The 18,433-nt window shown below is 43.4% G+C and overlaps 1 protein-coding gene across 1 annotated transcript; it reads left to right on the plus strand.

The window, feature by feature from the left end:
• Positions 1-10,069: 10,069 nt before the first annotated feature.
• LOC136016571 (acyl-CoA (8-3)-desaturase-like) lies at positions 10,070-17,264 on the plus strand. Its single transcript, XM_065683958.1, has 12 exons — positions 10,070-10,288; positions 10,558-10,668; positions 11,090-11,287; positions 12,542-12,643; positions 12,826-12,954; positions 13,297-13,354; positions 13,775-13,851; positions 14,313-14,410; positions 14,773-14,869; positions 16,162-16,241; positions 16,442-16,567; positions 16,871-17,264. Exons 1-12 carry the CDS (start codon positions 10,070-10,072, stop codon positions 16,920-16,922), a joined length of 1,347 nt encoding a protein of 448 aa, XP_065540030.1. The 3' UTR covers positions 16,923-17,264.
• The last annotated feature ends 1,169 nt before the right edge of the window (positions 17,265-18,433 follow it).

An 18,433-nucleotide genomic window follows, 5' to 3' on the forward strand; every position in this document is an offset into this window, starting at 1 on the left:
ATGCCTGTCCACAGCTGCAGAGAGAGAACTGTTGTAAACCTCATGTTTGGTGAAATAAAGAGCTGTTCTCTAAGGTCTTAAATTCAACAGGCAGTCGGCACTCAGGTGAAGCTTCAGTGGACTGCCAAGCATTCTCTCTAACCTTGGAGTGTTGACCCTCAGGCACAAAGGGCAGCAAGACTTGTTATGCTAGTCAGGATTGCTATTTAACATCTCAGCTCCATAGGGAGATCCAGTCCCACAGGCTAGGCTCTTTAGGTGTATGGAGAAAGCTGTGCAAGTGGGGAGCTGTCTAAGCTAGGCAAGAGAAAACACTGAAGACAAGATCTTCAAAAATCCTCTGGAGACATTCTACCTCCTAACCCATGTTTCCCAACTCTGGATAAAACCACACAGACTGTCCTGGTAGCAAGAATGCTTCCATATCGTGTTGTGGCCGAAATTGCCAGTGTTGCGATAAAGTTTAGTCCTTTCTGGGGCTTGGAGAGCCTTTAATTTGGACATGCAAATAGAATGGTTTCACCGGGCAAGGAAGGTGCTCTCTTTGTCAGAACAGGTTTTCAGTTGTCTGGTAAGAGGGAACAGTCTACACTGCTTGGTTGCTGGATGCTAGTGCTGTAGCCATGAAGTGACTATAAAAGTAGAAGTGTTTCCAGTGTGTTTTGAACAGAGACAGCAAGACTTCAGCTCTGTTCGTGAGGCTTTGAACATACTTACCAGATGGATTGTGGCAAATGAGGTAAGTAGAAAAAGCACTGCTTGTAGTTTAGGTAGGCCATGAGTTTTAGCAATGCTGAAGTGCTTGGTGTTGCCCAGCAAGTGGCTTTGTTTTGAATGCCCAGAGTCAGAACATTCAGTATCTGGATGTTTGATTTTGAAAAGTCAAGTGAATTTGAGGTACCTCCAGGGCTAGGATGATTTAAGAGTTAAGTTTGGAAGAGAATAATGTGTCTTAAGTTCCACTTTAGTGCCTAAGACTTCAGAGACTTGTGTTTTCTCTTCTGCAAGGAAGAGAAAGCATCCATAATACGATAAACCAATTGCATGACTAACAAAGAAAAATAACACATATGAGCCAATCCATAGTCCTAAAGGATAAGACCAAAAGGGGACCTGAATCAACATAAGCAGATCTGCATATGCTGAGGGTGCCAGAAGTTCTCCAGATATATGACAGCTTGAGAGGAGAAATAAGCTGTATGCCAACTTCTGCAGTTACTGAGAGTGCTCTGGGCTGTTTGTAGTGGCAGATTATCCTGAGACTTCTAATACTGAAGTTTTACAATTATCACAGAATTATCGAATATTTAGGGTTGGACAGGACCTTAAGATCATCCAGTTCCAACCCCCCTGCCATGGGCAGGGACACCTCACACTAAACCATCTCACCCAAGGCTCTGTCCTACTTGGCCTTGAACACCACCAGGGATGGAGCATTCACCACTTCCTTGGGCAACCCATTCCAGTGCCTCACCACCTTCACAGTATCTTTCTGGAGCAACACCAGCCCCAAATTTGGCATTTAGTGGAAGCCAGTTGGCTTCACAGTTCAGCCTTAAGACATGGGACCTGAACATAGAAATAGCCACAAGGTGGCAGTCAGGAGTTGGAAGGGAAGGAGATCATCCAGCCTCACTGGAAACTAAAGTGTGAGTGTTTAAAGGCGTCAGCCTTGCTATTAATCCTATTTTTCTATTCACTTAAAGAAAGTAAATACGAAATGAATGTATAGCTTAAAGTGACTTTTGGCTGATGTGAGAATGGAGCTCCTACAACTCACTAGCCTAAGTTACATCATCATCTTACCCTCTGTAATAGGTAAAACTCTATTAAAATAACCTTTGCCTGTAAGCAGGAATAACTTGTTGGGCCTTTTGCTTTTGGGTCTCTATTTTAGTTCAGCCTAAGCACTAGGAAATGAAAGGAGTGATAAGACAGCCTGAGACAGTTGGGGCTGCTCTGCCTGGAGAAGAGAAGCTGCGTGGAGACCTCAGAGCAGCTTCCAGTGTGTGAAGGTTACAAGGATGCAGGAGAGGGACTCCTCATCAGGGGCTGTAGCAATAGCACAAGGGGTGATGGGTTCAAATGGAAACAGGGGAAGTTAAGGTTGGAAATAAGGAAGAAGTTCCTTACTGTGGGGGTGGTGAGGTGCTGGCACAGGGTGCCCAGAGAAGTGGTAAATGCTCCATCCCTGGTGGTGGTCAAGGCCAGGTTGGACAGAGCCTTGGGTGACATGGTTTAGTGTGAGGCATCCCTGCCCAGGGCAGGGGGTTGGACCTGGGTGATCTTAAGTTCCTCTCCAACTGAAAACATTCTATGATTCTATATTTAGTACAGCTTTAATAAACATAAAAGTTCCTTCTCTCCGAAGATCTCCGTGGTCGATCGGATCATGAGGTAAGTGAGACTCATTCATCTTCTGCTATTGGTCACTATTCAAAGCCAAGTGTCTGCTAAGGTGGTGGTTCTGAGGTTTTGTGTGTTGTGCTCACATACCCTCTGTTTACACACCACAGTTGTGGCAGGTTAGGCAATGAAATGTTTGAATTGCATGGTGTAATGAGAGATGTAATGAATAGGATAATTGTTAAAAAACCAAAAACAACTAGCACTGTAGCAAAGCTTATTTAGGGATGGTGACAGAACATTTACACTCAAGCTGAAGCCTGTTACCCTTCAGCCTCTCCATGATTTGGATGCTGGGAGAGGATACCATTCCCAAAGATGGTCAAAGGAAAATGAATTAATAAGGCATTTGCATGGGGTCTTAAAAATGCAGTCTGAGGTTCATAAAGCTTTGAAGATTATTGAGTTAAGAGGAGCATCGTTGCCCCAAAAAGTGGCTCCAGCCCAGAAAAAATTACTTTTTTCAACTCAGGGAGAAACATTTTCAGCACTGGAATAGCTGGAATCTTAAAAACATTTGGGTGATGTTAGAAGTGAAGGGTGATGGGCAACTGTAAAAGTAAAATGCTGTATTTTTTCCCCGTCCTAACACCTGCTCATATGGTGTTAATGATCTTGCAATCCTTGCCCAATCCACGTGTGTGTTTTCTTCCATTATCCTGAGTTTCCAAAGAGGTGAACTGTGTGGTTTACAGAACTTCCTCCCTATTTAGAAAATGGAGAAATTAAGGTGAACGTAGATCCATATAGTATAGATAATGGATGCAGCTGAGTAACAGGATGAATTTGTTGCTTCCCAAGATAGGTTCTTTTATAAGGAATGTAAAGAGATTTCTTAACAGGTCAGGTATAGAAGACTGATGTATTAATGCAACACTACTGATGGGTGGGGAAAGAAGGAGGATTGCATTACACTGGAAGAGAGTTCATTGGCATGAACGTGGTTTCTATGTAATTTACATCTGTCCCTGCCCTTGGCAGGGGGTTGGAACTGAATGATCTTGAGGTCCTTTCTAGACCAAACCATTCTATGATTCTGTGCTTATAAGAAAGGCTGATAATGCTGGTGTCCTTTAGGCAAAATAGTTTGCTTCTGTGAGAAGTAGCAGTTGTAGAGTTGGAGGATCAAATGATACAATGCATTTTTCAGGAAAATCAGCTTATAAATATACTGCAATAAATAAAATACCTAATGGTGCAAATTTAATATTTTAAATGCTTGTCTAAGGACAAGAGTCTCTAGAATATCAAATTTATGTTTGATCCTCAGATGCAAAGAAAGGTGAAGTGGAATCAATACATAGAGGAAGCTGTTAGGCCATTTCCAAAGGTCTGACTGATCCATAGTTGTCTGCCTCATCTTTGGTCAGAAGAGCTAGCTTGGCTTTTTGGATGTATTTAAGTAGACTCGTAACTTGTCCAGTGCTCCAAAACCTACTTGAAGCATTTGCCTCCCTCTACAGTCACTGGAAATAAAAGGAACTGTTCCAGATGCTCTTTTAATTAAAAATCTAAGAGAAATAGAGTGAATTGCCTCTAGAGATTCTTGCTGCTGTTCAGGCTCTGTAGGAAGAACATACTCATCTAGTTCAGATTAGACGCTTCACTTTGTATTAAACTGTTTAGATTACCATTACTGTCAGAACTCAGTTCTCTAGGAGGAAGATCATTTTCACTAATATATGTTTCTTGGTGTGTAAGAAACTCCTACAGCCACTGAAGGTGGTCTGTGGACAGCCCAAATATGTCCTGTATGGATGCCAAAGGCAGTGTCTTTCTGGGCAGACAACAGGGCCTCAGGACCTTCAAATCACACGATCATTCAGGTTAAAAAGGATGTCATATATTTGTATGTCATATATCAGGATCGTATGTTCTGACCTGTATGTACTAAGGTTAAAAAGGAGCATGTTTTATTCAGGTGTGGTGTCTGCAATACAAAATTATTATTGAAGATACAGGGCAGAGATGCAGGAAAAGCTAAAGGTTTAGGAAAGTTCCTTATTGTGAAAGAATAAAATTGTCGGAGCGCCTTGAGCCCAAAGAAAGAAGAGGCAAAGGGTGATGGGTTCAGACTTAAACAGGGGAAGTTCAGGCTGGATATAAGGAAGAAGTTTTTTACTGTGAGGGTGTTGAGGCACTGAAACAGGCTGCTCAAAGAAGTGGTGAATGCTCTATCCCTGGCAGTGTTCAAGACCAGGTTGGGCACAGTCTTGGGGGACAAGATCTAGTTGTGAGGTGTTCCTGCCCATGGCACGGAGTTGGAACTGGAAGATCTTAAGGTCCTTTCCAACCCAAACAATTCTAGGATTCTACGCAGAATGTACAAATTCGTAGTACCAAGGTTCATTAATATTCGATACAGCAGCATGAGTGATAGATTGTCCACAAAGGGAAATGACAAAATTCAAGGATAACTGAATTTTCTAGTAGACAATCCCTTGTAAATTGTAGCTGTTGTTTGCTTTGACTCAGAAAGAGATCAGGACAGTCTTGTGGGCAGTATTATCATAATTAGGTCACCTCCTGCATAACAGACCTTTGGGATGAACGTGAGTGCTTCTAAAGCAATCATTTAGATACACAGCCAGATAGAATGACAACTACTGCTGGCAAAAAAAGATGCAAATATCCTAACAAGTGAGTCTGAATTCCTTTCCAGGATCATCTCACAATCAGTTATGAAAAAGAAACAAGATGAAGTAATAAATTCTGGGTGTAGTCCAAGTAAAAGAAGAGGTGAATGAAGATGCTGCCAATGAGCTCAGGTTATGTCTTGGTCATTTTGAGGTTCTGTTTATTTTATTCGCTCTTCTCCCGTCATTGAAGAGGAAGATCAGAAACATGTAACTTCATTTGAAACTACTGTTTGCAGTTCTGGTGTCATCAACACAAGAAGGACATGGAGCTGTTGGAGTAAGTCCAGAGGAGGCCACAAGGATGATCAGGGGACTGGAGCACCTCCCGTATGAAGACAGGCTGAGGAAGTTGGGGCTGTTCAGCCTGGAGAAGAGAAGGCTGCGTGGAGACCTCACAGCAGCCTTCCAGTATCTGAAGGGGCCTATCAGGATGCTGGAGAGGGACTCTTCATGAGGGACTGGAGTGATAGGACAAGGGGTGATGGGTTCCATCTGAAACAGTGGAAGTTCAGGTTAGATAGAAGGAAGAAGTTCTTTACTGTGAGAGTGGTGAGGCCCTGGCACAGGCTGCCCAAAGAAGTGGTAAATACTCCATTCCTGATAGTGTTCAAGGCCAGTTTGCATGGAGTCTTGGGTGACATGGTCTAGTGTGAGGCATCACTGCCCATGGCAGGGGTTTGGAACTGGATGACCTTAAGAACCTTTCCAAACCAAACCATTCCATGATTCTGTGAAATATTTCTGTCTTGAGCAAGTATTCCAAAGTTACCAGAATAGAGAAAAAAATAAAGGAAAAAAGGCCTGCTGGAATCTAATTCAGATTCCAGGCCAGATATTAGCTGGTTCATGTTATGCTCTCTGTCTGATAAACAATTTAATTATGAGTTGTCTATATATATATATATATAATAATAATTCTTGAAGAAAACTTTTCTTCTGAAAGAACAACATCAGCTCAGCAAAGGCAGTCACCACCCATAACTGCTGTGAGACAGAACATGTCAAGGCAGAGATAAACTGGGATAAATTCCTAAACTTGGTGTCATCAGATGCAAGACTGGAGGCATAACATCAAAAATTATTTTTCTTGAAAATAAAAAAGAATTTTCAAAATTGCCAAAGTCAGATTTAAGCAATAGAACTCATCAGGTTTAGCTTCTGTCTTAGTTTGTTGAAGTTTGTTCAAGAACTGAAGCCATAGTGTACTCCACAGAATCATAGAATAGTTAGGGTTGGAAAGGACCTTAAGATCATCCAGTTCCAACCCCCTGCCATGGGCAGGGACACCTCACAATAAACCATGTCACCCAAGGCTCTGTCCAACCTGGCCTTGAACACCGCCAGGGATGGAGCATTCACAGCTTCCTTGGGCAACCCATTCCAGTGCCTCACCACTGTCACAGTAAAGAACGTCTTCCTTATATCCAATCTAAACTTCCCCTGTTTAAGTTTTAACCCATCACCGCTTGTCCTATCACTACAGTCCCTAATGAAGAGCCCATCCCCAGCATCCTTATAGGCCCCCTTCAGATACTGGAAGGTATCTCCAAATACCTTCAGCCTGCTGTACCTGGCAATGAAGAACCTGTTAGAGAGAAACAGAATGGTGTGTAGCCCAGGAGCAGGAATTGAAACTTCTTGTAACAGGGGTTGGAAGTAGATGATCTGAAGGTCCTTTCCAACCCTAACTATTCTATGATAAAATGGGTTGTCCAGGGAAGTTGTGAATGCTCCATCCCTGGCGGTCTTCAAGGCCAGGTTGGATCGAGCCTTTGGTGACATCATTTGGTGGGAGGTGTCCCTGCCCATGGCACATGGGTTGGAACTGGATCATCTTAAGGTCCTTTCCAACCCTAACTATTCTATGATTCAATGATTATATGGAAGGAAAGGAGGATTGCCATAGGAATGCCTGTCCTCAGAGGCTATCCGAGTTGGGTAAAACTCTTACTGAGGCTTTTGAAGCATGAGTAAGACTCATGCTGGCTCAGATCATTTGTAGAGATAGCTGTACTTGGAAAGATGACTACCTGACAGAGGGATGTTCTAGTCTCAGACTTAAATTGGGATGCAGCATGATGCCTTCTTGATTAAAGTGGATAGTGGCTGAACTTCTTATCATAAGAGAGAGATCTAGACATACTGTATGAGAATCTAAAAAGCCACACACCTACTCCATTCTACCTCAAATTTTAGGGTAGCAAAAAAGCCTTAGTTTCTCCAGGGATGAAGAGGTTTGGACAGTGATGTTCACTGAACATGGCATGTTACCCCAGGACACTGCATACTTCATGGGAAATCTGTATGGAGCAACTGGAAATAGATTGACATTGGACATGATCCTCCACCAGAGATAAAAGAACTGGCAGTTAGGATTCTATGTGCATGCAAATCAGAGCTACGTGTCCCAGCTTAGCTACTCTGGACTCAAGCTGCTGCTTTTGTTTAAGAGCAAGGTCTGATGAAAGAAGCTCATCATTGCAATCAGTGAGAGTAAGAAGCTCTCACATGATCTGGAGGAGACTTAGACTATAAGAATTTTATAAGACTTAAGCTAGGAGGGAGAAACAAACGCTGGACATAATTATGGATTGGTAAGGAACTATTTGTGAGGCAGATTGGGAATCAAAGAACAGTGAAAGGTCATGGAAGAGCAAGTAGGGACTACTAAAGTGTCTTCAGCCATATAAATGAAAAATATCATAAGGGACTCTAGTAATAGGACAAGGAGCAATGGGTTTAAACTCAAATAGAGGAGGTTTAGGTTGGATATTAGGAACAAATTTATTACTGTGAAAGTTGTGAGGCACTGGCACAGGCTGCCCAAGGAAGCTGTGAATGTTCCATCCCTGGCAGTGTTCAAGGCCAGGTTGGACACAGGGGCTTGGAGCAACCTGCTCTAGTGGAAAGTGTCCCTGCCTGTGGCAGGGGACTGGAACTGGATGAGCTTTAAGGTGCTTTCCAACCTAAACCAGTCTGTGATTCTACGACTATGACTGACCTTGTAGAGAGGGGAAGCTGTAGAAGTTTAAGGTTGATGCACATCTCGAAATGCGTATGTTGCTCTGCTAAGAATTTGCACCACAATATGTGTCTGAGGAAAGACTGTAGAAGGTAGTGATGAAGGCCAGGGAGCTAAATGATGGTTGAACAGTGCAGGAGGCAAGTTGTTGCAGAATTCCTGTGCCATATGTTGCATAAGCTGGGAGGTGACCCAAGACTCAGAGGAAGAACAGGCAAAGGAAGGTGCTCTGCGCGTAGGCTGTAGAACCACTGAGGGTGTTTTAATCCTCCTAATGCCACATTGTTTCTAATTGGTGTTGCACAAGCCATATATTAAAAATGTCTCTTTCAAGCATGGACACCTTTTGTAGAGTTCTTCTGTGGATGCATGATTTCAGATAGCAAGAGCATTCAGAAGGGTATCTGTGCTGGCTGATGAGAAACTGAACGTGAGCCGGGAGTGTGCGCTCACAGCCCAGAAAGCCAACCGTATCCTGGGCTACATCAAAAGGAGCGTGACCAGCAGGTCGAAGGAGGTGATCCTGCCCCTCTACTCTGCTCTTGTGACACCTAAATTGGAGCATTGTGTGCAGTCCTGGTGTCCTCAACATGGAAAGGACATGGAACTGTTGGAACAAGCCCAGAGGAGGCCACGAGGATGATCAGGGACTGGAGCACTTGCTGTATGAAGACAGGCTGAGAAAGTTGTGGCTGTTCAGCCTGGAGAAGAGAAGGCTGCGTGGGGACCTCATAGCAGCCTTCCAGTATCTGAAGTGGGGCTACAAGCATGCTGGAGAGGGACTCTTCATCAGGGACTGGAGTGGTAGGACAAGGCTGATGGGTTCAGTCTGAAACAGGGGAAGTTCAGGTTAGATAGAAGGAAGAATTTCTTTACCATGAGGACTGGTCACAAAAGAGGTGATGTAGAATAGCTCCGTGCACATGTTCTTGCTCCCAGATGCACGTGACATGGGTTTTGGCAGGTGTGTGGGTAGTTGTTGCAGAACATTGCCTATGTTGTAAATTCAATCGAACTGCTTTCTCAGCAGTTTCTCTGGATAAGCAGAACTGTGGCTTTCATTACCTACATGGGCATTTCAAGGTGGCTTTGACCTTTGTTTGGAGACCTGGGTAATACAGACAGAGACAGGTTCTGCTTTCAAACTGGGAAAGGACTTGTGTGATTTGATTCTAATGTAATGGGTATTACAGGACCCTATGGATGGGACCTCATGGTAAATAAATTCAGACATTAAATAGTATGCATAAGGCTAATATGGAGGATAACTATCTTTGTGTTCCTAAACTCAATTCATCTGAGTAACAACAGTGGTTTGGATGATACTGGCATCCACAGTGTGTTAACTGAGAAAGTCATGATTTGACTGTGTGTGTACAGGCAGGGACATCTCATATTCGACAGGGCAAGAGGTAATGCCTTCAAGCTAAAAGAGGGGAGACTGAGATGAGCTATTAGGCAGAAGTTCTTCCCTGTGAGGGTGCTGAGGCGCTGGCACAGGGTGCCCAGAGAAGCTGTGGCTGCCCCATCCCTGGCAGTGTTCGAGGCCAGGTTGGACACAGGGGCTTGGAGCAAGCTGCTCCAGTGGAAGGGGTCCCTGCCCGTGGCAGGGGGCTGGAACCAGGTGAGCTTTAAGGTCCCTTTCCACCCAAACCCGTCTGGGATTCTATGGTTTGACTGACTCCTAAACTGAATTTAGTAGCATATGCTCTGAAGACAATTTTCTCCCTGAAAGAACCCACATGCTTTCTTGGAAGAACCAACTACCACTTGAAAACACACATAGATGTGTGTCAAAGTGTCTAGTGTGAACATGGCAGAGGAGTGAGCTATGGAAAGATACGTTTGGGCAAGAGGAGCCAACAAGCCCGGAAGCACAGGGAGTGGCTTGGAGAGGGACTTTATAGCGGGCAGGCTGAGATGGTTCACTCTTAGCCTGGACACAGTGCTGCAAAACTTAGACTAGTGCACCTCAGCACCAGCTGCGCATCTACCAGTACAGATGGCTCCACAGACAGGCTCCACCGGAAAGGAGACACGACCTGTTTCAGCCTTTTTGCAGCTTTTCACTTGGGAAGAGATCAGGATCCACAATGGCCATGGGCAAGGACAGGAGCAATGGCTGGTGATTGACAGGAAAGTGTATGATGTCAGCAAGTTTTCCAAACGACATCCTGGAGGCAGCCGAGTTATAAGACACTATGCTGGGCAAGATGCTACGGTAAGGTCTGGAAGGACAGAGGAAGAAGGCTGTGCCATTGTCAGGTTAGGAGGATATGGTGGGATATCAGTGGAGAGTTTGGTAGCTGATGCTGTGCTTGGGGCATGGATTTGACTAAAGCCAGGATTCAGGATTTTTTCCCAAGTGCTGTTGACTACTCTAGAGCTCATAATTGTGTGTATGTGGTGAGAATTAGCTTCCTCTGGAGTTCAGCATCTGGTGTTTAGTCTCATATCCTTTCTTAACCCTTTTGTTTGTGTCTTTCTCAGGATGCCTTTATAGCATTTCATAATGATAAGTCCCTGGCAGAAAAATATTTGAAATCGCTGCTGATTGGGGAGTTGGCACCGGATCAGCCTGGCTTTGAGTCTAATAAAGATGTGAGTGTCTCTAATAAAAAAGTGAGTGTCCTAGAATCCAGCAGTGGGAATGGCCTGTGGTTTGGTAAGGGCGGAGAAGGAAAACAAGAGAGGTAGCAGCATGCCTGACATTGTGCCATAGGCATGGAAGCACGCACTGTCCCAGAATCACTAAATCCACACCCGGGTGTGAAGAGCGAGCCCCAGAGCCCCAGATTCTGCTCGGTTCTTCCCACTGCAATGTGTCAGTATCAAAGCTTGTCAGTAACTTGTTTTCCAGTGTCAAAGCAAAACCAAGATCTGTTGATCTGACGCTCATCTTAACACAGAGGACCCTCTGAGAGAGTGTCTCCTGTGACTTCCATGTCAACTTTGGGATTCTTGGGTCTGCCGTGTTTCATTTTCAATGTAGTCAGTGCATTAATACTCACTTTTCCCACAGAAAGCACTTTTAGAGGATTTTCGTGAGCTGCGCTGCTCTGTTGAGAAGATGGGACTTCTGAGGCCAAATTACACCTTTTTCTTCCTGATTTTCCTTCACTTCCTGGTACTGGACGTTGCATCCTGGCTCGTGATCTGGCACTTTGGAATATCCTTTGTGCCTTTCGTGGTTGGTGTAGTGTTGTTCGCCACTGCTCAGGTAAACTGCTGACAGCCATTCAACACTGCAGACCTGTTTGGCTCTCCTGGGTAGAAGATAACGAGATGCTGATATCCCAGTCGTTGCTTTACTTCCTCATCTTAGATCCTGTTGTCTGGCTGAAAACAAGCATGTTCTACAGCACAGTTCTGGTTGCCTCCAGCAAAACCCATTTTGCTGACCAGCTCCTTGCCAGGGTTGGTGGGGTGCTGTGTTGCTGGCATTTCATAAGATGGGATGAGCTGATCTCGTCACTTACCAAACCAATAGAGGGAATATTTCATGCTCAACTCCACTGTTGAATGTTTGATAGCTCTGGTGCTTGTTGGATCCTTTAGGAGCCAGTTACACTCAGCAGTCCTGAATAATAGAAGGATATGATACATGTCAGGGTTGGTGGAGGGAAGGAGGGAATAGGGTCTTTTTGATCCTTAGGTGGGAAACATTGTCTGCCCAGGGGGGTTGTGGAGTCTCCTACACTGGAGATATTCAAGGCCCGCCTGGACAAGTTCCTGTGTGATGTACTGTAGGTTACCCTGCTCTTGCAGGGGGGTTGGACTAGATGATCTTTTGAGGTCCCTTCCAACCCTTGGGATTCTGTGATTCTGTGATTCTGTGATTCTGTGATTCTGTGAAGGAAGGAAGAAAGCAAGATTTTCTTAGAGGCACTGAAACCTTGGGTTTGTTCAGACATGTATGGACAAAGTGTGAAGTAACTCGTCTTTTTTAAACCATCTGTTCTATTTGCCCAGTATCTGCTAAGGCAGATACTCCTCAGAGGGCATTCTTGTATTTCCATAGGAAAAATTGAATGTAATCAAATTGTGGGTTTGGAAATGCTTCCATTATCTAGCCAGTTACTTGGAAATCATCAATTTGCAATGGGAGCAAAAGACTTCCATGCTGTAACAAAGTAATTACATTGCAAATTAAATGTAATGCTATTTTGCTACTTTCCCCTCAGCTACTACAATAAAATCAGTATCTGGTATCTGAAGAGTTGGACCAGATGATCCTTGTGGTCTTTTCCAACCTGGTATTCTATGTATTCCATGGTGTTCTATGATGTTGAGCATCTTTAGGACAGTAGCCTGGAAGGAAGCTCTCAGCATCTAAGACAACAGGTGGGGTTTCTTCCCCAAACAGGAGGGAGATGCACCCATACTCCGTACTCTGAAGTTACAGAGACTCCCAAGGCAAATGTGTGCAATGCCACTGTGTCTCTTCTTCGCCAGTGATCGTTTTGTCTTCCAGATCCAGATGGCCTTCTTCCAACATGATCTGGGGCACTGCTCTGTCTTCAAGAAGCCTAAATGGAGTCGACTTCTGCAGATTGTGGTTATGAATGTTCTGAAGGTAGTTGCCTCATGGTGGGAATATTCTGCGTGTTTAATGTGGATTAAGCAATGAATGGGAATGTCCATTCAGATAATATTGCTTGTGAGGGAAGTGTAGTGCAGCTGTGAATAAGAGGTGGATAAATAGTAATTGTTGATATTGTTCTGGTTTAAAACCCTGGTCTTCATGTTTTTGTGCAGGGGTTACCAGCCAGCTGGTGGAATCACCTACACAACCAGCACCATGCCAAACCCAACTGCTTTCGCAAAGACCCTGACCTCAACATGCACCCTCTCCTCTTCAGCTTGGGAAAGACACTCTCTGTGGAGGTGAGCATGAGGATGTTTGAAGAAACAAAGATTTTAATGACAGGAAGCTATTGAGTGAGAAATAATATTGATTTCTGGGTATTTTTGTATCCTGCCGTAAGTTTTGGATCACTCTTAAAAAAAGGCTTTGTTCTGACATTGACATTACACTGATATCTAGATACAGAGGCTGAAACGATATCTGCTTCTCTCTTGTGCTTTGGAACTTCAGTACCTGCTTTTCAAGAGAGGTTGAATTAGAGAAATTAAGAGGTAGTTCTCACATTAGACAGGAGTAAAAAATACCTCATGAAGGCTCTCAGGTCTTCAGCTGGCCCATTGCAATGTCTTTTCATTTTTCAGCTTGGAAAAAAGAAGAAGAAGTTCATGCCTTACAATTATCAACATATGTATTTCATCTGTGAGTGTTTCATCCTTACTTCTTTGCAGTGCTGTAGAACTCCTCCTAAATATCCGTCTCCTTCCCAAAATAAAGGTTTTAAAGATATTCCTGTTTAAGTCACAGCTCTCAGAAGTTCCCTTCACACCAAAGAAGGTTCACATGAGAAGTTACTGCCCCTTATGTCTCTCTTAGGATTATGTGGCATTAGGCACCATATAGGGGTGAATCAAGTACATGGATGAAATGGTTGGGAAAGAAACGAAGTGGGGACGTGAAATGAAGAAGAGAATATGCTGCCTTGTGAAAGCTGGTGTAAATGGAACACAGCACTTTCATTTCCACTCGAAAGCGAATCTTTCTTCTTACAGAAGAATATTCTGGAAGATTTATGATGCAGTGAATTGATAAATCTCTCTCTGGTTTCATTCTCTCCTTCAGTATTGGCCCCACTTGCAATTGTACCCATCTTCCAGCTGTCTATATTCTACTTTGCAATCAAAAGGAAAAAGTGGTTGGTAAGCACTATTTAAAATGTCTAGAGAGAAGATTCAAAACCTGCCTGCACTCTGTGGCTATATTAACCTTAACCTAAAGTGATTGGGGGACTTAAGACAGAAAAGGCTGATTCTAGGCTTGCTGCAGCAGGAATGCAGCCAATGGGACTGGGAAGAATTTTCTAGAAGCTATTTAGCCTGTTAATAGCTGAATAAAAGTTAACAGAAGACTATCAGAGCTAGTCCCAAAACAGGGCTGTTTGTTTGTGGGTCTTTAGTTACTGAAGGTAAAGTGAGTGCTGTGGGGATGTTTCAGGGATACAGTCAACTTGAGAGAGAATGATGGTGTGGAGCCTCCCCTTGATAAATGAGAGACCAGTAACTAAGAACATTTTTACTGCTGGAGTTCAAGTAAAGGGGAGAGGAGGGAGCAGAAAGGGTTCATCAACAAAGCCTTATTTTCATCTTGTTTTGTTTTACAGGACCTCCTATCAATTGTGGCTTTCAACATTCGAGTCTGTCTCATGTATATTCCTTTAATGGGATTTAGCAATTTTGGGATGTACTTCTGGCTGTCCAGGTAACACACAGCATATCCAGAGTCCCCATGACTAATATTTGGAAAGAGCATTGAGTTTCAGTGGAAATGAATGCAAAATAATAGTACTCGTTACTATTTTCTTAAATTTATTTTCTAATTGACAGCCCAGAAGAAACAGTGAAATTCAGGGGAGGGGTGGTGGCTGCTCAGGGACATCTGCAGCTACAAATTGAGTGGTTCTCAAAAGAAACTCCAAAATGTAGGAAGCAAAGGGGTGATATAGAAAATCCTGAATTGTGTAAAAGTGATCTTTCACTAAAGATGAGATTCAGGAGGTGTTTTAATGGTAAATTTGGATGGGATTAGAGCTATGGTAAGTGTTTCTGTGTGTATCTGTGCAGGTGCTTGGAGAGTACCTGGTTTATTTGGGTGTCACAGATGAATCACATTCCAATGCACATTGATTATGATACGAACAAAGACTGGGTATCTACTCAGGTGAGAATCTCTTTTTTCTCGAAAGGGTCTGCAGTTCTGAATTGCACGACAAAGGCAATGTTGTTAGTCTCATAGCTGTAATGCTGTGTTAATGATGTTTGCCCCTGCTGTTTGTTAAATAGGCATTTCTGTAGTAGTAAAACCACTTAAAACTTTAGTTGTAACAAAGGACATCTAGAGTAAAAACATCCTACATTTTCACTGAAGTGTTTTCATGTATTTTTCACAATGCTTTTCCCTTCCTATTATGAAAAAAGATGATCCAACAGACAATCTCCTTTTTAGGCCAACTGAAGAGAAGCAAAATGGGACTGTGTTCCTTTAATTTTTACCCTACACGTTACAGCTGTAGTGTAGATAAAAATTTAGGTCTGATAAAGTGAGTATGTTGATATAACTTTACTCCCATCTTTGCTGCCTCCAGCAGTATAATCCCATTCACTGGAGAGAAAGAGCCATTTCTAGAGCACGATTGACCTTACTCTGAAAGCAGATCAGATGAATGGCTCCTGGTTTTCTCCAATGACTGTAAGGTGATGAGCTCAGATGCGGATTTCAGACTAAAGGTGTCTAAGTTTTGTGAGATAAAACCTATGTACACAAACCTTTCCCTCATACTTTTGCATCTGACTCCACTTGTACTAGTTGGAGGAGGCCTGAAGAATGGTTTTTGTTTCTCAACTGCGCATCTTTTCTTTCCATTCTTTCCATTCTTTCCATCCAAGTGAAAGATGTGAGAACCTCTCTAAGGAATCACAGTTGGGGTTGTGTGCATGACAGTCAAGTTGTTATTTCTGAACAAAGAGCTATTTAAATTGACCTATAGAATCATAGAATCATAGAATAGTTAGGGTTGGAAAGGACCTCAAGATCATCTAGTTCCAAGCCCCCTGCCATGGACAGGGACACCTCACACTAAACCATCCCACACAAGGCTTCATCCAACCTGGCCTTGAACACCGCCAGGGATGGAGCACTCACAACCTCCCTGGGCAACCAATTCCAGTGTCTCACCACCCTAACAGGAAAGAATTTCCTCCTTATATCCAATTTAAACTTCCCCTGTTTAAGTTTTAACCCGTTACCCCTTGTCCTGTCAAGGACATATTCTAACAACCCATCTAAATCTAGACTTTGATTAATTCTTCAGTGTAATCATGGCTATAATCCCTGACTCTTGACTTGCCCTTTATGATAGACAGGGGTGGGTAATGATTGCTGGGGTTCAGTTATCAGGCTAGCAGAAAAATTAAATCTGAATCATGCATTTCTTTGGTGTCTTTTTCTCCCAGCTCCATGCAACGTGCAACGTGAAACAATCTTTGTTCAATGACTGGTTCACTGGGCACCTCAACTTCCAAATTGAGCACCAGTGAGTATGATTATGGGAATGGGAGTGGGGATGATGTGTGGAACTTAAAAGACAGCAAGGCCATGTAGTCTCACATTGAACCATCCCAGGAGACCCTTTGCTCTCCTTCTGGGAGAGGGCAGGGAATTACTTTGGACAGAGGGAACAGAGAATGATGCAAGCCAAGACTTACACTAACTCCCTCTCCTTCAATTCCACAGCCTTTTCCCCACAATGCCTCGCCACAACTACAGCAAAGTAGCTCCACTGGTGAAAGCCCTTTGTGATAAGCATGGCATTGAGTATAAAAACAAGACTTTACTGACAGCATTTTCAGATATTTTGCTGTAAGTATCACTTAGCAAGATAGTTTTCTGTTGTAATTGCTTGCAAGGAAGAGACATAGGCAACCATTTCAAATCTATTTGCATGGAGAGATCAAACATAGAGTTTTTTTAAGTTTTTCTAAAGGCACTTTAATTTTCTAATTTGTTTTCTCTTGTTAAATCCTCTCGACTCATTCCCTTTAGACAGACTTTGCTATCCAGTTTTTAATCCATTTTTTCCATTTACTTATTTTTAATTCTGAATTCCTATAAAGTTGAATATTGTCTCCTCATAAGTGATTTTTTTTCATTCTATTCTCTCAGTTCACTAAAGGATTCTGGAGAGCACTGGCTTGAAGCTTATCTGCATGGATAGAAACTGGCAACTCTCAACTGGAAACTCTTCACCCGGCAACAGCTGCAGAGTCAGCACAGACCAGCAGTGTGTGTGTGTCTTCTGGCGTAGAAACTTGGGAGCTGGGCAAAGCTGATTTCGGTAGCAATGGGTGGGAAAGTAGCTTCACGGGACTTTTTTTTTTCTTGTTCTCAACCATCAACCTCTATTCTTCCTGTTCTCAGTCTAAGAACTTGGAGCCATGATGAACTGGGCATTTAAACCGGGGAGAAGTGGCTCTTGAATCAGCTTGGTCAGTTGACTACAGTGAGGTGTCAGCTCCTTGCTTATGGAAATGTTTGATAGGAAATACTTCAGAGAATTATAGTATGGTTTGGGTTGGAAGGGACCTTTAAAGATAATTTTTAAACGTTTTGAAAGGACCTTTAAAGATAATTTTTAAACGTTTTGAAAGGAGCTTAAAATCATCCAGTTCCAACCCCCCTGCCATGGGCAGGGATACCTCACACTAGCCCATGTCACCCAAGGCTCTGCCCAACCTGTCCTTGAGCACCGTCAGGGATGGAGCATTCACAGCTTCCTTGGGCAGCCCATTCCAGTGCCTCACCACCCTTATAGCAAAGAATTTCTTCCTTATATCCAATCTAAACTTCCCCTGTTTAAGTTTGAACCCATCGCCCCTTGTCCTATCGCTACAGTCGCTAGTGAAGAGTCCCTCCCCAGCTTCCTTATAGGCCCCCTTCAGATACTGGAAGATACTCCAGATACCTTCAGCCTGCTGTACCTGGCAATGAAGAACCTGTTAGAGAGAAACAGAATGATGTCTGGCCCAGGAGTAGGAGGAATTGGAACTTGTAACAGGGGTTGGAAGTAGATGATCTGAAGGTCCTTTCCAACCCTAACTATTCTATGATAAAATGGGTTGTCCAGGGAAGTTGTGAATGCTCCATCCCTGGCGGTCTTCAAGGCCAGGTTGGATCGAGCCTTTGGTGACATCGTTTAGTGGGAGGTGTCCCTGCCCGTAGCACGTGAGTTGGAACTGGATCATGTTAAGGTCCTTTCCAACCCTAACTATTCTATGATTCAATGATTATATGGAAGGAAAGGAGGATTGCCATAGGAATGCCTGTCCTCAGAGGCTATCCGAGTTGGGTAAAACTCTTACTGAGGCTTTTGAAGCATGAGTAAGACTCATGCTGGCTCAGATCATTTGTAGAGATAGCTGTACTTGGAAAGATGACTACCTGACAGAGGGATGTTCTAGTCTCAGACTTAAATTGGGATGCAGCATGATGCCTTCTTGATTAAAGTGGATAGTGGCTGAACTTCTTATCATAAGAGAGATCTACACATACTGTATGAGAATCTAAAAAGCCACACACCTACTCCATTCTACCTCAAATTTTAGGGTAGCAAAAAAGCCTTAGTTTCTCCAGGGACGAAGAGGTTTGGACAGTGTCGTGGTTTAAGCCACTCTCGCTCACTCCCCCTCCTTTCTGTCCACCCGGCTCCCGGAGGGATGGGAAGGAGAA

The sequence above is a fragment of the Lathamus discolor genome, chromosome 6 (genome assembly GCF_037157495.1).
Source record: "Lathamus discolor isolate bLatDis1 chromosome 6, bLatDis1.hap1, whole genome shotgun sequence".
Lineage (NCBI taxonomy): Eukaryota > Metazoa > Chordata > Aves > Psittaciformes > Psittacidae > Lathamus > Lathamus discolor.